The sequence below is a fragment of the Drosophila erecta genome, unplaced genomic scaffold, assembly GCF_003286155.1.
Source record: "Drosophila erecta strain 14021-0224.00,06,07 unplaced genomic scaffold, DereRS2 tig00000126-arrow-pilon, whole genome shotgun sequence".
NCBI classification, from domain to species: domain Eukaryota; kingdom Metazoa; phylum Arthropoda; class Insecta; order Diptera; family Drosophilidae; genus Drosophila; species Drosophila erecta.
Window position 1 is genome coordinate 10,983,352 of NW_020825209.1, and position 24,603 is coordinate 11,007,954.

Here is a 24,603-nt window from a genome sequence, read left to right on the forward strand (position 1 = left end):
GGTCATATCCCGATATTAAATGATATTTTGGGGTGCAGTTAATGGAACCAGATTTGCCAGGAATCAAAATCGTTTTTAATAAGGAAACAATCTGGCTTTGCTCGCCCAAAATATGGGTCAGCATTAAATAACTGCCATATACGAATTTATAATTTCCAGCGAAATTACAGCATCTTCATTTGAAAGCTTATGGGATTTAAATTCAATATTAATATAGACATACGAGTACACAAGCATACACAGGCTATTGAGTTATATTCAATGCTATTTGGATCTGCAGGTGTTCATTAATTTTCCAAACTTGTCTTACGAATTTACCAAGCAAATCCAAACAATTTGCTTACTTTTACTCGGACCATCTCTCCAATTGTTTGCCTATTTTAGCCAAATTAATTCCTCATACATTGCACACGCCTAAGCTGGAAATCTTTGCCTCCAGGTATTGGTACTCAATAAATGGCACACCACTTGCATGCCCATCAATATTATACTTGTATAGCGTGATGACTGAAAGATATTATATTTGGATTTTTTCCAAAAATTTGAAAAAACGGGAAATGTCATTAAATAGGTCTGTATATAAAAATATAAAGTAGCTACAGCTTTTTGACAAATTGCCTGGGGCTCGCCATGTCCAGCGGCCAAAATCAAATCAAATTAAATTTGTGCCAACAAAACAGAAGGAAAAAGCAGAGGAAACGCAAAGTGTGGGGTGGCTGGTGGAAAATGTTTCGTTTGCATGGAAATTTCGGGCAAGATTTTAAATTTTCTTGAAGGCAAGGAAAGGAAACTGAGAAAGAAGTGGAGTGAAATGAACAAGTTGCTTGACAGCCGCTTGCTGTTTCGGAGTCATAAATCAAAAAGTTTTTGACAAATTGCACATTAAAGACGCCTTTGGTTCAATTAAATAGAAATTGAATTAAATTATAAGGCTGTCTGCCCTTGAAAAAGTGCACAACATCGATGTAGAAAGAAAAGAACCAGAATTGCGATCGAAATAAGCAGCCAAAATGATTCAAAGTTTTAACCGGTTTGGCGAGAAGCAAGCCCTAAAAATAATACGCTAAACGTTAAGCATCATTTATGGCCCAAAGGTAAAAAGTGGCGAAAGAAGACAAAGAAAGTTCAGGAAAAAATAAAGAAAAAACCTAGAAAACCATGCTAAATTAGCAAATAAAGTAATTAGCAAATGTAATTGAATGCAAGAAACAGGTTCTAAGTAAAAACAGCTACGGTAACTAAGCCAATGAACTTCGATCACCCCTCGAACAAACCAACTCCGACCAAATACCCATTAGCACATTTACGAGCCCATTATAAAGACTTTAACAATCCTGCACCTAAGCTCCTCTGCCCCGCCATTCATTCAAATGCACGAGTACATATGTACACATGCTTATTTACCGACTTTCATCATCTTTCGGCTTCACATGATCATCACATAGCCATGCATTTTAACCCCCGGCTGCTGAGGGGGTGATAATAGTATGATTGGTAAAGTCTAACAAATAGTGCGCAACGTTGCGTATGCGTAATGTCCGTTGTGGCATAACTCTAAATAATTCTGGCTGGTAATAGCTCTTGCTTAAAAATTATTAATTCATATTCTGAGTAACAGTATCTGCTTTGCTTAAATTAAAGGTCATTCCGCGGTAAAACGAAAGAATCGGCATACACTGCGTATGAGCAATATGCCACGAAGCTATTTAATCTATTTGCATTATTTGAGGTGGCAAAATATTTATTTCAACATTGTGTAATCCACGGGTTAAGACCGCTTTGGCTGCTTGTTGTTGGCCCTTCTCCAAAGTGGCCGGTTCAAAGCCAGCTTACATATTTGCCGTTCTGGCGCATAACGGTATTGTAATGTATAACGTATATATATTCCCGATGTCTAGAGTGCGGCCGACGATAATGATGATGATGATGATGGCGATGATGATTCAGTCAACTTGAATTCAGCTGCAGCCTGCAGCGACTGACTGCCTTTGATTCGTATAAATACAAGTCCGGTCCTTTTGGCAGCGTGCAAAAGGCAAGGAAAAGCGCCCGCAGACATGTCATCAAACAGAATCCGGCCGGAGTTGGTCCTCCTGCAGCTGCTGCTGCTGGCGGCCACACTAATCCCTTTGCTGCAGGCCGGGCTAGTTACAGCTCCGCACTTCGATTCGGTTTCGGATTTGGTTTCGGATTCGGATGCGGATCCGGACACCACCAGCACCACCATTGCCACCGTCGCCACCAGCAACTATGACCCGCATGCGGAGGAGCAGCAAGTGGAATCGGAGACGGAGGCCACTGCTGCTCAAGTGGATGGCCAACGCATCGACTGCAAATTGACTTTCGATGCGGCGACAATGGACTCGTTAGGCTGCCACAATGAGGGGGCGTTGCCGGGGAGGGGGGCGTGGCCCGGCAGTGGTAATAAGCCGGTGGAGGAGATGCCTTCTGCAAGTCCAGACTGGCGGCGCCACTTGAAGTCCCCGGACAGCCAGCCCATCTATGAATTACAATTGGTTGTTTGGCCCAGTGACATCGAGGATGGTGATGACTTCAGTCCGCCGCTGGCCACCACCAGCACCACAACAACAACAGCTAGGACCACTAGAGCCACCAGTACCACCACTCCAAGCACTCCTCCCAAGCCCACCCAAATTGGGACACCTATTGAGCAAATGTGGCCATTGTACGAGGATCAATTGGTTGTATTTCCGCAAATGGACTTTGAAGAGGAGAATCTTGATTATTTCTTCGACGAGGTGCCACCACCCACGGGTCCACCGGTAACCACCAGCCATCCCACGGGCACGCCCACTCCCACGCCCATTTACGCCCATGTTGTGCAAAACTATCACGTTATACACCCGAACGGCACCGAGGAGTACAAGTGAGTTGATTGCCACTAATTAACCAAAGCTAATATAAATATAAGCTAAAATAACAGCAAGTGTTTTTTCAACGTTTTGTTCGCCAACGAATTTAATTGTGACTAGTTATTGTAGACACTCACTTTAAAAATTCCTTAAAATACTGAAACCTAACCGAGTTCCAGATTGGTGATGAGCAACGGCCTGGTGAACTACAAGAAGCTGTACACCAAGAAAGTGGGTGACCGGGTGATCAACGTGCAGGAGGGCTACAATTCAGTGCCCATTCCAGGACCCAAGAACCAAATCCAGACGCAGTACTACATTGCCGACGAGCGGGGCTACAATGTCTACAGAAGTGAGTGTGTCCAGGGTTGCCATCAATAGTGATTGTATATTCCATTTTCCATTTTCCATTTTCCATTTTCCCACCACCCCCTCCCCCAACAGTCGAGCTCCACTATCACCAGCCAGGGTTGCCCAAACATTTGCATTACAAAGCCACAAAAGCGACCAATATGTGAATGAGGATGGGCTGGATTTCCAACTGGCGGCACAGTGGTTCTTGCCGCAGTAAATAAACAAATATATAATTTTTTTTTATTTTTTTATAACTTATTTTAGCGGAAGAGTTTCCAATAAATTGTAAAGAAAACTTGTGGTATTTTTACTAGTACACGGATTAAATCGAAATATATACAAAGCTATTTGTGTATCTTGGCACAATTGCTAAGGTTTAACTTTCAATTTACACAATAAAATTATAAATATGTTTTCTTTAGAAGTTAGAAATTAATATTTATTTATTGTCATTTTTCGACCCAACGTTCACTTTGTTGGAGGCAAACAAATGGCGAAATAAAATGTAAAGCCAACAAAATGATTTGCAGTATTTTTATTTTGTTTGCTAGTCGCCTTTTTTGTTTTTTGTCTTTTGCTTCTGCTCGTATTTTGTTTTTGCACTATTTTTATTTCACCCGATTTTGCAAGCACCGAATGTTGATGTTGTGTTGCCTGATTTCTATTCTATTTGCTGTTGCTTTCTCAATCGCAGTGCTTCTGATTGCCATCTTCAGCTGCTGCACTGCGAAAAATACTTCTGGGCATATCAAATAATATTCCTGCCATTGCCATTGATGTCTTGTTACATGTTGTGTATGCTTTAATACGGAAAAATAAATATAAATGAATTAAATATACTAGCTTTATAGATTTAGCTCTATATTATATTGATGGGATAAATTGTGTGTATTCCTAATAATATTCCCCGAATAACGATTCCAGTTGACAACTAAAAGACATACCCATATTCTCTGAGTGCACTTTCGCACTTAAAAAACCCGTGGGCAGTCGAGGGTTAAGGGCAGGGGCAAGGATGATGCTGATGATGCCATTTAGATGCATATCAAAGTATTTCACTTTTGGCCAATCCTTTTGGCATTTTTGCATACATATGTACATGTGTATTTATTTATTTATTTATTTACTTTTTGCCTTCTGCTGTGGCTGCTGGCAATGTCTTTGTTGTTTCTTTCAATTGTAGTTTATGGCTTTTCTTGCCCTCGATTTTCCGCCCGTCCACCACCCCTCGCATTTTCCCTGTTTGTTGTTTATGCCGCAAAGTTTTCTTGGTCCTTGGGCGTCAGCCTGTTGGCAGCTGTGCAAAGCTTTTCTTTTTTCTTCGTTTCGGGTCTCGGCTTATGATTATTTAAATTCATGTCCGACCTTACTTTATCGGTTTGCTCCGATTTCCATGATTTTCACAGAACAAATATGGATTATCCCCCTGGAAGCGGCAGAGTCTGCCAATTAAATCGAACATGAATTCTCGATTTTGAGAGCTTTTTAAAGAGCTCAAAAAATAATTTACAGTATAATTTACAAATATATATCCCCAGATATTTACCTCAAAATAAAGGGCTCAATTCGGAACTTGGCTTGCAAGGATTACATTTGCCACCCCCTTTTCCGCCCCCTCAACCCCCTTTCCACGCCTTGCTTTGCTTGTGTTTTGGGTTTATTTTTCAGTCGTCTTGGCCGTACGTCGTTCCTTTTACGGCCTTTGTAATTATCACTTTAATGAACTTTGCTAGTTTGATAGCGAAGCTCGCCAAAGGTAGCGCCCACCCCACTGCAATGGGGCCAATGAGCGGGATAGCTACACCCGGGGGCAGGAGAAAGAGATGGCCGCAGGGGGATGGAAAGAGAGGGGGCGATTGCTACGTGCACGAACGGCATTCGTCTTCTCCCTCCAGCGCATTGTGCGCCCGTAGTTTTTATTAAGGAATAAAATTAGTGGGCGCGTGCCGGGAACGCCAAAAATGCCAGTTGCAGTTCGTCCTTGTGCTCTCTCTCGTCCTTGCGCTCCCATTTGCAGCCCCATTCCGCTGGGCCCAAAAGGAAACGGAAGCACTGGCGAAAGTCTCGGGAGCACTGAAAGAAATGAGCTTAAATGGGCGCTTTAATAACCAACTAATGGACACCATTATAGGTATTCATATCCGTGCTCTTGCCGTCGAAGGGTATGCTAGACGTGTGAAAAAGTATGTAACAGCTAGATGTTACACAAAAATATTAGGGCGTATTTAGATCAAAAACATATACATTTTGTACATAAATTGTAGTCCTATGTATGGCATTGCATTTAATTTAATTGAACTAGATGTGGCTCCAAAATTTTTGTGCTGTACCACCCCATTTCTTTCAGTGCATTTCAGGCGGAGTGACTTTAAGTTGAGCCGGAGAAACACAGACTGCAACGGAGGCCCAAAGTTATGCGAAGCGAATGTGCGCAAAATAATGCAAGATAAACGCGCCAATTTCCATGAGAACCAAACGAACAACAAATTTGAAGGCGGACGAATTGTGGAGCCAAGTGGGATTTAATGGGGAAACCCGAGTGGTGGGGCACCGGAAAAAATGCATTAAAAACTGAAATAACAATAATGCAAAATGCTATTATCAAACATCCTCTTGATATTAAAAACCAATATTAGCTGCGTAAGTGTAATGCACTGCAATACATTACTTGAATGCATTCGAGCCTAATATCTAAATTTGCTGGAAAACCAATTAAATTATCATTTGAAAATTGATTGCTCAATTTTGCTGGTTGCCTGTCAACTGTGCGAGAAATTAATGTATGTATTAATTTACGAGCGATTACAGAAGGATCATGCTTAAATCAGCCGAATGCCGAATTACTTCTTGCCCACCGAAAAAAAACAAGATATATAGACAAGATAGTTATAGTCGAATTCCCCGACATCATAACATCAAAAAAATTAAAAAAAAATTAAAAAAGAATTTCTAAATTTAAATGCAGAATTGCGCCAGAAACATTTAGAGATATGCCACTTCACAACATTTTTCAAAAGTGTGGCCGTGATAGTTTTGTTCTGTTTGTCGGCGTTGCAGTGGGCGTGGCAATATTTGGAAATAAATTTCCGCATTCTAGCTTTTGTAGTTCCTGAGATCGAGGCGTTCATACGGACAGACGGACGGACATGGCTATTGATCCTGATCAAGAATATATATACTTTATATGGTCGGAAACGGTTCTGCCTGTTACATACTTTTCAACGAATCTAGATTACCCTTTTACTCAACGGTAACGGGTATAAAAACAAAAAAAAGTGTGAATGTGCGAAATGGAAAATGCCCGGAAAAGTGGTAGAGCAATGAAAATTGCTGCGAAACGAAACGAAATGAAAATGCAAATTGAAATGCAGCAAGTCGCCTTCGTTGTCGTGGTTTTCTTCTTTTTTGCAGCGCCACGGCAATTAATCATAAAAGCAGATTTTAACACGGGCTGACTTTATGCCATACACTATATACTCGTATATCATATGCACATGCACATATGTCCTCCCTTCTTCAGCTCGAGCAATCCATGAAATGTACAAAATATCTTGTAATGCGTTTATCAATGTGTGCGGATGGCCGTGGAACGTGGAGCTTGGATCGGAACTCAGCTCCAGAGGATTTCAGATGCCTTCCCTTGGCCAGCGAATAAATTCATTGATACAACGAATAGCTTCGTGTTCATTTAAAACCAAACGGGGAGCAGAAACAATATAAGCCACAAAAAAAGGCAGAAATTACGCCTTTTTGCGGCCAACAAAAGAGCGTGCATTTATACATACGAGTATACTCGTATGTTAAATGTTTTTTATGCATTATTATGCTACGACTAACCTGGTCGAAGTTCTGGTCATTCGCAATGCTCTTAGTGGATTTTCGTTAAAAATTTAAATGAAATCCACAGTTGTTGTGCGGCTCGCAATTCTCTTTGTCCTTTTTTGCTGCTCCTGTCACCCGATTTTCTGGTAAGCACATTTTTTTATTGACTAAAGCGAAAATAATTGGTGGAACTGGAACTTCATTTAATGTATGCCCAAAACAACTGACTCGAATCGAGTATCTCTCTTGATTAAGTTGACGAGCGGCAATTTGTGGTAATTTTTAAATATTTATAAGGGCACTTTTTGCCAATGTAGTTTATTCTGGTTTTTTTTCAGCTTTCAGGCGATCGATGAACAAGCATTAATTATTTAATTAGCAGTCCCGGTTTAAGTAAAAAATATTGCAAAAATGCTTCTCATTTAAATGGTATTTATTAGGGGGTCTATGGTGTTTTTATTTACACAAAATACAATTACGTGAGTTTGAACAGTGATATCCCAGCAACCAGTTAGCCCAAAAATTCCTCATATATATATTTCCACATAAATTGCTGAGCCCCAATTCAATTTGGAATGTTAATTCTCCGCCAGAAATTCGGCCGCAATGCCAGATGAATTTAATCCGCGCCCAATAAAGTAATTCCACTTGCAAAGTTCGCAGAAAAAAACCAAATGCGCGAAATTTGTGCAAATTCAAAGGGAAGGTTTCACGAGAGTTCATAGCATAATTTGCGGCTTGCATGCTAAAATAATGAATTTCCACTTGCATAAACAAAGGAGTGTGTGGCGCAAGGAGTTAGTTAGACAGGATCTTGGGGACAACTTGTGCCTGGCAACTGGCAGTTCCATTAGGGCAGCAAAAAAGGCATTCCTTCCAACCAAGGAATGCAATTAGCCCGCACTTCATAATTGACTCAGGGCTGCAGTATAGGTGGCACCACAAACTGGTCCCACTCGCATGGCATTCGTTGTGTTTTTGAGTGTGCACCTTCAATTCTCAGCGTTTTGCCATATTTTCGCTTTTAATGAACCCTTTTTTTTGGTTCATTTGACTCCGCTTAGCCAGCCCTATGATAATTTAATTTCCTCGTTTTCCATGCTCGTTTTTGTGATGGTTAACTGCCAGGATGTGGTGTCCTTTGTCCTCTGTCCGCTGTCCTTTTATTCTTTCTGTGTGTTTGCAGGACCTCGCAGCCTTTTGCTGCGGTCGCTGATGAACTGCACACATCAGCCGGCACGGCACCCACCGGTAAACAACAGCAATGTCCTTTTGCCACATCCACATCCTGCCCACCCGCGCACCTGCCTCCTGCGTCCTTTGGGAGGTGGCACCCCGGCACTCGCCTCCCCCGCTAAGCGCGACTTTCGCTGCTTAAAAGCCATTTTTGCATTTTATATTAATTTTTTTCCGCCATCCTTTTTCGGCACCCCCGCCCACCCCCTGCAACGGGTGTGCCACAATGCTTATCCCCTTTATCGCATACCCTGCAAAGGGGCAGCTACATTCCAGGCTAACTTCAAGCACTTTCGAAATTACTTGTAAAACTATAATATTCAAAACAGTACTGGTAAGTAAGTAGTACTTGAGAATATCAAATCAGTATGGAGTAAATCAGTATAGAGTATTAATATCCATGTATATTGCAATGTAGTATTAACAAAGCTAAGTGCGATTTTCCACTGCTAAGTTAGGGTAACTTAGGTAGGGTGTTCTCCTCTATGGCCAGGCTAAGTTAATTTTGGACCTTGCTCATTTTTTGTGTCCTTTCCACCTCTGTTTATTCTTCATCCTTTGGCTCTGGCTTACTTACTTTTTCCCATCGCTGTTTTCGCTTTTTCGCCTTTTTTCGCCTTTTCGCTGTTTGTTGCTGTTACCGCAGCATGCAAACATTTTGTAGCCGCTTCCTGGCCAACTGGGCGTTGGAAGGAAGGGGTCCATGTCCTAGTTAAACATTGTCTGCTTTGTCACATTTGCAATATTTATTGCCTTTTGATTATACCTCAGTCGAGCCAGGAAAAATATTTATATTTTTTATATATTGGGCAGGCGTTCACGATTCGGCTGATGTGAATTTAATGGAAAAACTAGGATCTTGGCATTGACATTGAACTGATGGGCATGGGGCAATTTTTCAGGGTTTCCATGTAATCGAGTCGAAGCTGTCCCTCTTTTCCAGTTTTTTCTTTTCCTGTTACTTAGTTGCTGGATTGTTCATCTCTTTAATAAGCGTCAAAGTTAACAAAGTTGCAACTTAACTTTTTCCCTTGTATTTGGCTTTATTCCTTTCTTATTTTCCATTCCATTGCCCCTCGCCTCAATCCATTTTGCCGGCTCTTTTCCCGAAGAAGATTTGTAAAGTTTCATTGATAATTTTAACGACTCCCAGCTACATGTGTTCGTCCTGCAGGAAGTCGGAAAGTGGAAAAGCGAGAAAAGCGGGAAAGCCTTAGTTCTGGAGGGGATTTCGAAGGGGATTGCCTGTTCGTGTTCAACTGCAAAAGGCACTTTAAGTACTTCGCCAAAGTTGGTTTTATTGTGTTTTTTTTGTTGGTTTTTGTAATATAATACACGAACGGTGCAGTCCGCACTTAACTAAAGCTGAGCTCTCCCTTTCCCTAATTACTGATGTTTTCAAATGAGATTTGCTCAATATGTAACCTCAATTTAAATGGGATACATTCAGTAAGGTGTACATTTCTTTTTAAATAATATATACCACCTGCCTTTTGTGAACTTACATTGTTTTTATCAAAATGCAAGCCACCATGGCATCCAATCAAAATGGAGTGTAAATAGTTTTAGTGTGCTTGCATAAAATAAAGAAAAAATTAATTATAACGAAATGCCGGTGTCTGCAAAATCCGTTGCATTCAATTACGCATAACGCTGGCAGAGGTAATTTTTATAAAATGTAGGTAAATAGCTGGCTGGTCAAGAGCATCCAGCTATTTGCCTAACCAGCCCGTTTTTTCTCCTTTTATTTTTACTCAAGTTTCGTCGCTTTTCCTTTGGATTTATCTTGCGGTCTGTGGAGCCGCGCTCCTCAATGAGAACAGTGGCAAGCCATCGAGTCAAGTGTCGAAGGCCACGAGCCACGGCCACCTGCCCCAACCGCCCACATGGCCAGCCCCTTTTCCACCCATTTTCCATCCCCGTGCCACCCACTTTGGCTGCCACTTTCCATCGCCTTTTCTTCGGCTTAGCAATGCGGCGAGCCAAGTATTGCTTTCATTGCAGCCAAAAGCTTGCGTTTCTGCAATTTCCTTTTTAATCCAATTTATTTTTGTTTGTCTTGATTAGCAAAATATTCTGCGATTTAAGTCCTTAATTTTCGATTTCTCTTTTGCAAACATGCGCGATATTTTTCGCCAGTTACTTGATCATTATTCTTATGCAACACTTGGGTTAATCTGATTTGAAATCAATTTCAATTTTACGAGCACACAAATCATGCTTTATTTTTTTTAGGCCCAACAATTAAGCTGGTCGGTCCATTGCAATCCGATCTCAAGATGATTTTTTATGGCCTTTTATGTTTTATGGCTTAATAGTCGGCCCACAGCAACAAAAAACAACAAAAGCCAGAAAAAAGAAGAGTGTGCCAGCTGAATTCATTCCGCAAGTCAGCCGAGCGTTGAACTCGTTTCCCAGGTATCCTGTCGGCACTTAATAAATTTATGATGAACCTTCGCACACTCGAGAGCTGGGAATCGGAGATTCCATTCCATTTCGTTTCAAATCGTTCCTGCATCGAGCACAAAATCGTAGACTTCAAATGAAGTATATCTTTTAATTTGTATCTCAACTATCTATGCCAGTACGAATAGATACATGTGTTCTACTGCACAGAACCTCATGGCTGCATGCAATAAATGCAATAAAGTAAAGTACCATACAAAATATGTGTAAGCAGCGCACTGTTTTTTTCTGTGCACTGGACATTTTCTTGCCTGGTTTCGTTTTCGTTTCTTAATTGCCCTCGGCCCGAGAACCTCGCCAAAAATGTGTTAAAAATGCAAAAATATGGCCAGATCTCCAATACATATATATAAATACATATATATATATATATTGGGTGGCGAGGGGCTACCCTGCACTTGTATGTTTTATTGCCCGAAACGCTTGTGGTAAATTTATTGCCAAATTGTCGGCGACTTTCGAAAAATCGCGAAATCTTACCAACGAGCACTGGAAAGGGGCTGGAGGCGCAAAACAGCTACAAACAACTGGGAACATCTTCAATAATAAATTCATAATTTTTCGCTGCTTTGCCTTAATAAATTTTTATTATTTTTTAATCCCACTTCATTGAACACAACAAAAATTACAAAAAAAAATTAAAATTCATAATAATATAATACGAGTAGTCGGGGGACAAAAGTTCCACAAAAAAAAAAAAATGTATAAGAAAACGATGCAAGGAGCCATAATAATAATAATGGGCATGGTGTGCAATTACGGACTCTCAGTAGCGGCCCCTACGATTTGTCCCCGCCCCCCGGGGCGTGGTCGTCGTCATGGCGGGGTTACCAAGGGCCTCCAGCCTGGACTGGTACTGGGATTGGGATTGGGAGCTGGAGACGCCATCGGATGCCGAGGATGCCGAGGATGCCTTGCTGACCATGGGCACCTCGATGGAGCGCGGCAGGTTGGGATACTCCTGCGGCGTGATCGCTGTGGGCGGACCAAAATAATATAATTTAATATAAACCAGATTCGAGTGGAGGGTTATGGCTATCTCTGGTCTTGGGGCTGCAAATAATCGATGGGTGTTTGCGTGCCTTATTAATTTTCGCTGAAAGAGTTGCGATAATGGCTGACTCGTTTACATTAATCATTTCACTCGTGGTCAATGAAAACGATCACTCGTGCGCTCAGTTGGGAATTATAGACCTTGTGATTGAATCAACGTCTGCAGGATATCAAATACCACGAGCTGGATATTCTGACACAGCACACAAATCACCTGCAACTATAGTTAATGTTTCCTTTTGTGCTTATATTTCAGACCCTATTCTAATAGTATTCACTTAGCGATCACCAGACACCGAAAACCGCTAGCCGATAACCGATAACCAATAACCAATTCCCAGTTGTACTTACACTGATTCTGTCGATAGCCAAATTGATCGGCATTGTAGAACACGGTGATGTAACGCCCGTCGGTCATCCGATAGGCGTAGTAGCCCACGACCATTAGGGTCTTCACATCGTTGATCTTGGCGAAATATCCGCGCTCGTAGCGAGCTGTTCCATCGTCCAATTCAAATCGATACTCGTAGCTTCCGTCCGGGTATCGGTTATCGAATCGATCCAGTAATCGCGCACTGGGCGCCGTCTCTTTGATCTGCTGGGCGGAAATGAGGGTGGCGCTCAGCAGGAAGATGGCGAGCAGGATCGAACCGGAAGTGGCCATTTTTACTCGGGATGGTGCGAGTGTGTGGATATGTGGAGGTGATGTGATTTATGGGTGGGATGTGTGGGATGTTTGGGCTCTGCAGGTGGCCTGTGTGCTGTCGCGCGTTGTTTGCTTAGCAGTTTAATTCGGAAACAGTGTAACTTTGGCTTTTTATAGTCGCCATCGAGAAGGCAGCGAGCCGAGCAGAGCAGTCGACGGCGACTGAGGCAGCGAAGATTTTCAGCCTGAGCGGCGGGATATCCGCAAGGGTGACTGAGAGCCAAATACACGGCTAGAAAAGGTGTTTCCCTGCTTAACCATACACTATCCTTACAATGAGCCCATCAGTACAGGGACTGTGTTCTAAAATAATTGGATATGTGAGTCTGCCATTTATAAGTACAAAATATTGTTTCGCTTTTGTTGTTATCCTAAATCATATATATGTATGTACAATATATATCTTGCACATTGCTGGTATATAGAATGGTATGTAGCATTTTGCTCAGTGCACGTACATCTCTCTGAGCCATTGCCGTCAAAAATTCTCAACGCTTAATCATATAAAAAAAATCTTAATTTCATCTACTTACACACATGCTTATCGGTGTGCCCCGCTCAATGGGTTAAAGGGGGCGGTTGGGGCGGGGCAGGGGCTGGACAGGTTGCTAACTGGGCAATTTGGTTGCGCCTCTTTTGTGTGTTTGCTTTTGCCGCTGTTCGCACGGCCGCCAAATTGCTCACAATGGGTTAACAGGGGGTTTCGGTAGGTGGCTAAAGCGGCGCAAAGGGGGTTCCGGGGGCTAAGGGGGCGGATGAGGTGGAAAGGGCGTGGAGCTAAGCAATCACAGTTCGAAACTGATACGGCAGACATAATCGATTTGCGGCCAATTGACGGATGGCCAGGCAATCGCTGCAAAGTGCCTTTAGTGCTGCCCGTTCAGAATGGCTGTTCAACAACTAATGGGCAATTAAATTCATGTCTTTATTAGGCAGGGGAAAATATGGTTTTTAATTTTTGGAAACACATTAAATAGCCCCAACTTGTAAAAAATGAATAGGATACTTATCAGTCAAATCCCTATGATTGCTTTCTATAATGTGCTCTTGTATTTAAGTTAATAAGCTGCTGCAATGATTTATAAAATTATATAAAATTTAGCAAAATATATTTATGTTAAGGAAAAAAGGGAATGGTGTAGCGCGGTGCCGGGCAGTAGCTAAAAATACAACAATTCTTGCACCCTACAATTTGGCCAGCCAATACGTGCCGCCTCGCCTGTCATCGTGGAGCTGAAAGCAGGCAGCGGTGGAGATGCAACACCAGGATCGAAATGGCTGGGGGGATGGGGCACGAAGGAGGAGCGAACGAGGCGAGCGTCCTGTGGCCAATTAGGGCTAATTTATGATTTCAATCATTTCTTAATTGCATTTAATGTGCAGCGATTTAGCGAACACAGGCCTGGGATCTGGCCAGCTGAATGCCGGGGGCGCACAGGGAGCTCCGTGTGGCAGGGGGAGGGGTGTGCCCACTTGGTCAGTCGGCCAAAGTTAATGATGTGCAATTGAGCCGGGGAGCAGGGGAGCCGGGGAGCCCAGTGCGCCCAGAAAGCACAGGAAGCCCAGGAACTCAGAGACTCAGGGACAGCGTAACTTATCGCTCAGTGTTGCTCGGGGGCAGCTGTCGATATGTCGACACGGACTTATCGACGTTTAATTAATTTGCGCACACCTCAAAGGTCACGCCAGTGCATTAAAAGCCAGCCACCTTTTAAGCAAATTGCATTTATGAAATTATTTAATTTTTTATTTCCATTTCGGCCACATGGTTTTTGCATTTTTCGCGGCATCCGGCGCAGATTTATGGCCAAGTCGCAGTGACAGCACAGTGACAAGCGCAGTCACAGTCGCTCAGTCAGTCGAGCAGTCATTCTGTCAGCTTGTCACTGTGTCAGCTTGCCACTCTGTCAGTTTGTCACTGTGTCAGTTTGTCAGTTTGTCACTGTGTCAGTTTGTCACTTTGCCAGTTTGTCACTTTGTCAGTTCGCCAGTTGGGCGCCAAAAAGGCGCGCTAAACTCGCCAAAGTGGCAACAGAAACATCAGCAGCACCAAGCACTTCCTTCATCCTGGCGCAAACTGATTTATTTATAAACGTATTTTATCTCTGCCTGTGACAAAGCATTCATTTCGCATTCTGGCCAGGCGAACAAAAGGCGATGCTCAGCGGCCGAAATTAAAATACAAAAGTGCAAAATGTTTGCCAAACTTGTTGCGCCAATCGAAACAGAGAAACAAAATGTGGGTGCTGCGAGTTTCACATTTGCGTTGATTGTTCGTAGTTTATGGTGTGCATCAGTACAAATTCTTCAGATACTTGTACTCTCAGATACTTTTATTCGCAGCAGAATATGTCATTCCACAACCACACCTTTTTTTCCACCGTGTAGCTGCAAACAGCGCAGTGGCTCAATGGAGGCGGCGTAGTTGAGGTGCCTCATCAGCAAGGTCATTTGTTTTGTCTGTCGATGACAAAGCCAGCATCCAAAAAAGAGTCAACAGCAGAAGAAGGAAGATCTGGCTGCTGTGCAGTCGTGACTGAAGGCGATTCCTGGTAGTGTTGCCGCTGCAGAGAGAATAATAGTCGAGAACTGGCTCTATACATATAATTGTATTTACTTATATACCTAAATATGATATATTAATCTTTCAGCTCATTAGCTTGTGACTATAAAAATGACATCGAGTTTTTCTCTGCCCAGCCCGAGTTGGCGGGGTCAGCTGGATTCATGTGTTTTTGCGAGTGTAGCTGTCGGTGATGCTAAATGGTTGAGACAACAACGCTGTTTGTCATTACCGTGCGTTGGTTATTTTTGGGCAGGATGCAGTTTTCCCCCGGCAGCAGCATCGCATCCACAGCAGCAACATCCATGGACACGGAGCAGCAGGAGGTGCTGCTCGGTTTGTCTTACTCCGTAGGTGTCAGTTTGGGGACCCTTTAACATTCTGCTGACGACGTGCCGCAGCTTTCAGCACGCAACGGAATGGTGGCACAGTGGGCAGCACTGGACAAGGTAGCAAACGAGGAAAACAAACTACTTAAGAAATGATAGTGCTTCTAATTCATATCAATACTTAATAGATTCAATAACTTATAACTTCTTCAGCGGGTAAGAATTATTAAGTAGCAAGCAGTAAGTTTTGCAGTTTCGGTATTATTTTTGCGATAAGTCCACATAGAACACGAATACATTTTACAAACTTCTGGCCAACTCCATAGCCCACGCCACTGTGCCACGGCAATTGCTCGCAAGTGAATCTACAGCTGCGGCAATGAAATGGCCCAAAAAAGTAAGCCCAGCCAAGATACAGATACAGATACAGATAAACACACGGGCTGGAGCTGCGCCTGAATCGGACAAAGTTACTCACAAATAACGTATAAAAGTGGCTTATAAAACAAAATTTGTATGAATGGTCCATGTAGCGCTGCCTGCTACGTGACATGACATCTCCGAGATACAACTTGTTGTGGACCTTCCTCCTGCCCCTGCTTACATCTCCCATCTCCCCCCACCAGCCTCACCGACTCCCCCGAAAAACTTGGGACTCCGCTGGAATAGCTACCTTTTGGTCTGGTCTGGAGCACTTTACCCACTTTTTTGCGGCTTTGAGTGTGCTGCCTGTTGCCGGCAATGGAATAATTCCCATCAAATCACGTCCCGCCCTCTCCCCTTTTTATTTTTCTGTTTTATTCCTCTTTTTTTGCGGTGCTCTTCAAAACTCAGATACAGATTTCTGCTGCTTTTCCTTCTGGCTTGTGCGTTTTTTTTTATGTGATATGCCGAGCATCTCAAAACAATTTGTAAGACTTAAGCTGAGTTTGTTTGGTGTCTTGCATAAATTATAAAATCCGCAGGCTGAGTGCCTGTGCAAAATAAAAACAGCAATGATAAACAAATACCGGGAATAGGGAGCGGGGACAGGGGCGTGCTAACAACGAAACTCGCTGCAGATACACAGAAACAAAATGCAGTATGTAATTAGTTAATGCTTGTTTTCTAGAAATGTATGCAAAATATGCGTATCTATGTGCTTGTTCTATTATCTATTGATACTTCATTTGAAGCATTCTTATATGTTTTTTATAGTTGAAAACTAGGTTTTATCATTTCGTGTCCATATTATTACATAGAAATCTAACATAATTCCGCTTAACTACCTTCCCAAATATGTGGAACTCCTTTCTCTCTGTGGATAGAAGGCAACTGCTACAGATCCCCGGCAGATACATTTGTATCTCTCTATCTCGACTTGCATAAATTTATTGCCCGTTTAAGCCAGGCCGAAATTCACAATTCTCAATTACCGAAAATATGGCAGAAAATCTGGTCAAAACGTTGCAATCGTGCAGCAGGTCGCTTTATCCTTCTAATGTGTATCTCACGGATGCGAGATGCCAACTCTCGACTAATCCGAGTCAATAAAATTCTAACCATAAGAGGGGTCAGTCCGGTCCAGTCACAGCCCAATTTTGTGGTTCCCTTTCCTTCCTTTTTAACCCACTTGCCGTCTTCCTGCCGGAATTTGCTGACCGTGGTCGAAATTGCAGCTGAGGTCCCCCCATTAAATCCCCATTTTTGCGGGGACACACACATGTGTGTGTGTATGTGCATGTGCCTTTGGTCAAAATTGAAATTTACGCAGAGCCGCATTATTAATCTCAAGATTAGATGGAGTCTTGTTTTTGATAAACTGGAATACGAAATACCTAACTGTATGCATAAATGGAAACACATTAGTGGGGGAGTGGGTTCAGTGCTTTCCGCACAGTGGAAAAAATAAGTGGTTATACGTTTTTAAATATAATTTTAACACACAGTAAATATTTAACAAATAACTGGAATATTTACAGGTACAGATCATTTGTGACAGTTTTTTTTTGTAAGGAATTTAATGGTATTGTAATATATAATATGAGTAGATTCTAGTTTTCAACATGATGTGATTAGTTGGCAGTTCTTTAGACAATATCGGGAGAACACATTTGCGTTTATAGATGTAAAAACATGTGTGCGTTTTTTGGGGCATTAAATATTTAAACCCACTGTCTGGGAATGTTCCTATGTAGAATGTTTGCCGAACAACCTTAGATATTATCCGATGAGTTCCCCCGCTCTCCGCAGCTGGTTCTGGTCTGGTTCGGTGGTATGTGCCTCGTTTACTAAAAACCAACAAATATCTTAGCCGTTTTTTAGAGCCGAACTCCGTTTGATTTCTTTCTCCTCTTTCCTTTTCTTTTTTGGCATTTTGTGTGTGCACTATGTGTGTGAGTGTGGTCTCATTGTGCTGGAGGTTTGATAACCCCGATATAAATCTGGAAAATGCCGCAGTCACTCACACACGCAGTTTCTGGACTGCTTTGGCTTCGTTTCGGCCTGGCTTTTTGACTTGGCCGAGTGAGATTGGACGGACCTGGGGCTGAAGTTCAATGGCTGGCATACGGATTCGTATTCGCATACGCATTCGCATTCGCATTCGCATTCTCATTCAATTTGTGTGTTAGCGCTTTGAATTTTTCATGCGACACGTCAATTATGGCCATTACTCAATTTATTTATTTATTTTCCTATTTATTTATTTACAATACGGCGGCCGAACTCGATTTGGACATGGGTCAGGACCCTCGAGGACCTCTATGAGTTTTGTTTTGTTGTTGTTTTTGCCGTCTGGAGAGTGCTCATGAAGATAAATTAATTTTGCCAAATGGGAAAATGATGGAGTTAAGGGTTAAGGGTCCGTGCGGATATTTACATATATTTAATCAGGGACAAGGGTCATCGATGACCCATGGCACCTTATAAATAGCCACAAGTGCGACAATTCGAATTGTGCGCAGAAAACCAAAGTGCATTATTAAAATATAACAATTGAAATTAGTTGCTAAATACAGAAATACTGTATATAAGTAATTATAAAAGGAGAACGAACAGTACTATTTGAAATTACTTTTATACGAGTACTTAAGCATTAGGGAAGATCGGTAATTTGTCTTCAAAGAACTTAATTTTTCTCCGCGCCGCCCTGAGTATTCCCATTGAAATTGTGGAACATATTTTTGGGGGGTGCGTAATCCATCATATCCGTCTGGAAAATGCTAATGTGCCTCTCGCTGTTGTGGGACAGTTCTGGGCGGGATGAGCTGCGAATCCAGTGCAAAGTCCATTCAATCTTCATTCCCAATGCCGCTGCTTTTATGGAGCTTCACGTGGGAGAGTGTGGTAAATGTGTAAACTTTGATGCAGGCGACGCACATAAAATTAAGAAAAGAACTGGGCGAAATGGGTTTGGGAATGGGATTGGGCGGATTGGGCGGATTGGGGGGATTGCAGCCAAGGTTATGCCTCTTGCCCAGAGATGGCGCCGTGACTCACGCTGGCCATCGATCCGCCCCCCAATCAGGCCACAAAAAACATATCCCGCCCGCATTGGTTCATCCATTCATTCATTCAGCCATTTGCACACTCAATTCATTCACACGCCCGAGGAGCTGGAGGTCCTGCCATTCATTACGTGGGCATGGCTGAATCGTAAATACAAAACGGACCAAGGACAGCGAAGGGAAACAGGAGGGGCAGAGGGGCTGCTAAGGGAGCGGCTAAAAGGACCAACCCGAATCCCGGGCCCGCATTGGATTAGTAGCGAAATGAATAGCTGCAGTTACCCTGCCACAGAACTCTGTCCCGATTCACTTGACACTCACAGAAAATACGAATTTCACCGAGGAAATATCCTATTTAAATCTATTAAAAGAACAGTGATAAGTGTGCACACATAAGTACATGAAATTTTAGTGCAATTATTGCTCGCTTGCACTCAACGTTTGTGATTTCTACACTTTCTGCACATTTTCTAGCAGTGTGCTCTGCATTTTACGAGCATATGTGCACCTGGTTGGTGCGAAGGTAAGCAGTTGAGTCTTACAGGAACATGCAGTTGGTGGGTAATGGCAGGGCCAGAGATGGAGAAGTTTTATGAATGCTCACCGATTTGCTGCCAACAAATCTCCGCCCGGCATCGCCTTTTCAGCATTGCGGCCACCCAATTTGGGGCGTTTTTCCAGAAACCATTTAAATTGAAACCGGGCAAAGCCAGCAGCGCACCAAAGGCCCCACAAAAGACAGTCGGCAGCTGGCAAATTGAGGCTCGAATGTGTTTTTGTCAGCCGCCTCATAATGTCTCATCTTTTGGCCATCACACACACGGTGCTTTTGGTCTTTGGCCCCTTTGGGCCATTGAAAATGGCTATGACACCTCTAAACTATTTGAAATCGCTTCAATGGACCTCGTTTCGGTGTCTGAACACGATGTAATTTCGGAGCAATACACTCGGCTTAAAAAATACTTTTTATGGGTCATTTACATTTCAAAGGATTAAACTTTGTTGAAGAACACAGCTTAATGGATGCGGCTAAATTAGCAATAACATTGGCCATATAAATGTTATATACCAAGTCATCTATTCGAATGAATAGCATGCCATTCATTCTCTCCTTTGAAATAATCGTCGAATGCCTCTTAAGCTATTAGCAATCTCGATTTAAAAGCCACTTGCAGTTTATATCCTACATTTATTATTTATTTTTATTAAATATTGAAAAAAAATCATCTCACATATGGAGCGGCAAACTGAAAACAAAGAAAGCGACATAAAAGGAGCTGCCAAGCGAGCAATTGAGACACATTCCCACGGAATTTCCAGACGAAGATGAAGATGGAGCTAAGTGGAGTCGACTTGACTGCTCCTACTGCCCCTACTGCTCCTGCTCCTGCTCCTGCTGCATGGGATATGGTGACTACTGGCCAACTCAACTGTGTCGGACTGGTGACTGCAACAATTGTTTTCAATTTGATTTGCAGCAAGTAGAGCGAGTTGCGAGTCAGCCAAGTGTGTGCCAGTTCCCCTGCCACTCTCAATCTCCATCCTCTGTATGCCGAAATGTCCTCTAATGTTCGGGCATTCAGTTTGAGGCGCCTTCATTCTCATCAACATCCTCATCCCCATCCTCATCCTCATCCCCATCGCCATCGCCATCGTCATCGTGATCATCATCATGCCTGTCGGCTGGTGCTTCAGTTGCCAAAATGTCGTTGGCCAAAGTTGATGGTTCGGTTTCGACTTGGTTTACAGCCTGCAGCAAAGGGGGAAATGCACAGTAGAAAATTGAATTAGGCAAGGGACTTATAAGTTCTACAGCTTTAAAGTTTTTTTCGACTTTACAGCGTATCTGACAGATACTGTTAATTAAAATTATTTTCGTAAATGTTATAAAACTGTTGCTGGCAAATTCACTGTTGCTGCATTAAAGCCATATTTCGTCACTAGGTATTCCCATTTAAATCGTTTTTCCTGTGTACTCATATGACGGAGCCCCTGAAAGCTAACCCCCGTTGGCACTTACATTAGGAACCAGCTCGGTGCCAGCTTCACTTGCGTCCACATCCACTTCCACATCCTCATCCACTTCCACTGGCAGCTCGTTTCGCTCCAGGCCGCTTATTGAATTTCGCTTAGTCCCCGTACCCGTGGCAATGCCGGAGCCCATCCCTGATCCCACATCCCTATCCCTTTCCACTCCGGGCACCTCTAAGCTGCGCGGCAGCAGCGGCTGCTCTGCGGATAATGTCTCTGCGTTTTGGATAAATTCATTAGCGGTTTCGGATGTGAATGGACCTTGGGTCGGGTGAACTCACGCATGTCCACGTGGTAGCCACGATGATCGGCTGTGTAGAAGACCGTGGAGTACTTGTCGTTTGGCAGTGGCACCGAGTAGTACCCCTTCTTGGCCAGGACGAGATCCTTGCCCACGGGCAGCCAGTACGCGCGCTCATATCGGGTGTTGCCATTATCCAGCTGATATCTGTGGCACAAATATACTTTTAATTACTTGAAGTGCTCTTTAGTGTTACACCATACCTGAACTCGTACTGTCCATCCAGCGATCTCTGGTCGAAGCTGTCGACGAGGCGGGGACTGGTCTCCGTGTGACTGGGTTTCTGCACCACAACTACTTGTGGTTGGGGTTGCGGCTGTGCCGGTGGTGCCACCAGCGGCGGCCAGTGGTGCACATGGTGGTGGCGATCCGGACTCGCGGTGGTTCTGCTGGTGGTGCTCCTTGGCGTGGTGGTGCGCCTGGGTCTGCGGGTCCAGCGTGCATCCACGGGCTGAAGGAGCAGCAGGATGGCCAGGGTAACCACCAGTGAACTGACTCCCAGCCCCGCATAGAGCTGCTTCAAATGTGGGAACATGTTGCACTCAGAATTCGATAATTGATTGTGTGGCATTGGGACGAATCGCTGACTCTTATATACCCGAACCCGCCGATAAAGACGCAGACCACTCGAGTGAAGTCTTTCGGCACTAAAGATGAAAAATGTCCAGGCGAGAAGCAGGAACAAGAAAGTGGCAAATGAAGAAAGGCCGACAACAGGCTGGTTCTGAAGTATAATAAGCCCCTCTGTTGCCAAAACGTCAATGCCAATGATTTGGCAATGGCTTTGGTGGCCAACTCCCACACTTATTTATTTTCCGTCCTTATCAGACTGCTCTGCAGAATCAGAGCTGACTGATTTGGCTGCGCTTTCTGGCCAATAAATCTGGCTGCTTTTCATATTAGTATTAAGTGTTTATTATATATTTTATACTGCATTATATGGGCTATTGTTTTACCACATTTAAAGTAGTTTTAAGTAATCAATTTCCATTTGCTTTCAAGTAACAATTCGAGAATGGATTGGCATACCTTTTCTAGCTAAATTCAGGAAAATGGCCACAGCACACAATGGCAATAAAGAAAATTCATTCATAATAATTACTCTGGCGTCTGTTCTGCCGTTGTGCTCTGTGGTTAACCCTTTAAAGGCGGCTCCCTATTCCCCTCGAGAAACAGACATCTCTGACCACCCGTCTCCATCCCCCGAGAATGATTCTTTTGTCGGGGTTTTCGGTTTTTCGGTTTTTGTGAGGCGTCACGGTGGCTTTTGTGATTTTGACAGCATTTTTGGGCCGACGCGTCAGATCCTTTGGCCTGTTTACTCCGTTTGTTTGTTTGATTATTTGTTTGTTACGCCGGCCGACCAAAGTGTGTCAGGCCCAGATGCAGGACCACTCATACCGATCCCGATTCCGATTCCGATCCCCAACTGACTTCCATCGACGTGGTTCATTGACCAGTCGCGTCATCGTCCCACATTGCTATCGACTTGGCCCATCTCGCCGACCCCGCACTTCCCTTTCCGAATCAGGGGGCTCTTTTCCTTTTGGCCATCGATTTGGTTGCCCAGTGTGGGCGTCTGCATCTGCCCCTAATTGCTTAACCCTCGGGGACAAGTGTGTGATAAATGCCAGGCTTCACACTCCAGACTCCGGACTCCAGCTGGTATCCATCGCATCCGCTGGGTTGGATATTTATGTCTTTCCCGGCTTTTGTTTGTGATGACATTAATTTGACAGGGAGAATGAGGAAGATTGTTTAATAGTGCCTAGTATGTGCAAAGTTTTCCACATAATCTATATGGTTGTGGTACGAGTATTTATTGGTAAGAATATAATTGGTGTAAAAAGTAACAAAAAAAACAAAAGTCAAATAATATTTGCACTCGCGCCGATTTTGTTTGCTTATAATGATTAATGTTTTGCAAGTTGACACCTAATTGATAAATGAAACAAAATGAAACCAAAATCTGTTGATAAATTACGGCATAATTAATGATCAATCTAATAAGGCAAATTCCTGCGATATACAAACCTTTGATCGATCGTCGGCACATCATACATTGAATTAAGCCAGATTTCCCTTGTAGTGTGGGAGGTCACAGAAAGCACAGCAGTCGCCCAAGGGTTAACACCATCATCAATTTGGCTGATTAAACTCTCGAGAGTCCGTCAAACCGCATGCGTAATTAATAAATGTAAGAATTCCTGAGGAACAGTTCCCCCACATTTCGCACCCTTTCTTTTTTACTCATTGCTTGACATCTCAGACTATCAAGGGGTATTAAGGTGCCGACTAACGGACGCCGATCTTATCGCATTCGTTTGAGTTTTAATGGCAGGGACTTAAGATATTTCGCATGTAAATGCCGGAGGCATCGTAAAAAGGAGTTTCAATGTGCAGTTGAAATTCGGAGCGATGCGCACAACAAACTAATAAATATCTCCAGGCGTATATAAGTATGAAATAATGTTTAGAGCCAAACCGAAAAATGGCAAACTCAGCTCTGTCGCTCCATCTCTGTCCCTTTGTCTGTTGCCCTCTCTTTCGGCATGTGTTCACGATATTTCATTTCCCATTTCCCATTTTCCATCTCCCAGTGGGGCAAGCCACCAATACAACCACCCAAATACCCCACCAGCCCCTCCATTTCTCATAGCCATGGGCCAAGTAGTGTTCCACCCATCGTTGGCATTTTCAAGTGTCTAAGCCATGAATTTATATTGCTCGATTTCGATTTAAAAGTATTTCGGTTACATAATCTCGGCATTTTTATCACATTCCAGCACTGTTTGATGCTTCGGGGCAAACTTTCCCCGATTCGTCTTGCAAACTGACCTTCTAGACACCCAAAAGACACGCAAAAAATGAAACGAAATGAAGAAAATCCACCCGGAAAACATCCACTGTCCTTGTTGTGGTGTAAATTGCTCAATTATAGCCAAGTTTGTAGCTCAGGCCCATTTATCTGTGTATCTGATTGTGAGTATCGTGGTATCTGTAAAAGTTTGGACGACAAAGTTTCGCCTTAAGTTGATTACTTCATGATTTTCAGTTGACCAAAATTGCATTTACTCTGGTTTTTGGGGAAAAATGTTTGGAAAACGGATTCGAAAATTTCATAGCACGCGTTTCTGTTTTCAACTTTGATGACCTATTTCTTAGACTTCCGTTTACGGGAAATACAAAATACTAAAAAAAAGTTGTGTGTTTAACATATATAAAAACGGTGTTTAAAACTGGCTTAAATATAAACGTATCCAACTGTTTTTTTTATATACAACACATATCGCCAAACAAACATTAAGACAGCACAGCATTTAATAGTATTTATTTGTTTAGAAATTGTCTTTTTTCACTCGTGGTTGACTCATGCAAATG

General features: G+C 43.0%; 3 protein-coding genes across 3 annotated transcripts; 1 reads left to right on the top strand and 2 right to left on the bottom strand.

Moving 5' to 3' along the window:
- The first annotated feature begins 613 nt into the window (after nt 1-613).
- LOC6551028 lies at nt 614-3,463 on the top strand. The gene is made up of 4 exons (XM_026982064.1): nt 614-1,123; nt 2,036-2,887; nt 3,053-3,225; nt 3,318-3,463. The coding sequence occupies exons 2-4, from the start codon at nt 2,058-2,060 to the stop codon at nt 3,389-3,391; spliced, it is 1,077 nt and encodes a 358-aa protein (XP_026837865.1). The 5' UTR covers nt 614-1,123; nt 2,036-2,057; the 3' UTR covers nt 3,392-3,463.
- A 7,850-nt stretch (nt 3,464-11,313) lies between these two features.
- On the bottom strand, nt 11,314-12,587 carry LOC6551013 (larval cuticle protein 16/17). Its single transcript, XM_001978228.3, has 2 exons — nt 12,156-12,587; nt 11,314-11,726 (listed from the first exon to the last, which is right to left on the bottom strand). The coding sequence occupies exons 1-2, from the start codon at nt 12,466-12,468 to the stop codon at nt 11,518-11,520; spliced, it is 522 nt and encodes a 173-aa protein (XP_001978264.1). The 5' UTR covers nt 12,469-12,587; the 3' UTR covers nt 11,314-11,517.
- Nucleotides 12,588-20,068: 7,481 nt separating this feature from the next.
- LOC6551014 lies at nt 20,069-21,817 on the bottom strand. Its single transcript, XM_001978229.3, has 4 exons — nt 21,426-21,817; nt 21,203-21,369; nt 20,911-21,137; nt 20,069-20,640 (listed from the first exon to the last, which is right to left on the bottom strand). The coding sequence occupies exons 1-4, from the start codon at nt 21,791-21,793 to the stop codon at nt 20,470-20,472; spliced, it is 933 nt and encodes a 310-aa protein (XP_001978265.2). The 5' UTR covers nt 21,794-21,817; the 3' UTR covers nt 20,069-20,469.
- Between the last annotated feature and the right edge of the window lie 2,786 nt (nt 21,818-24,603).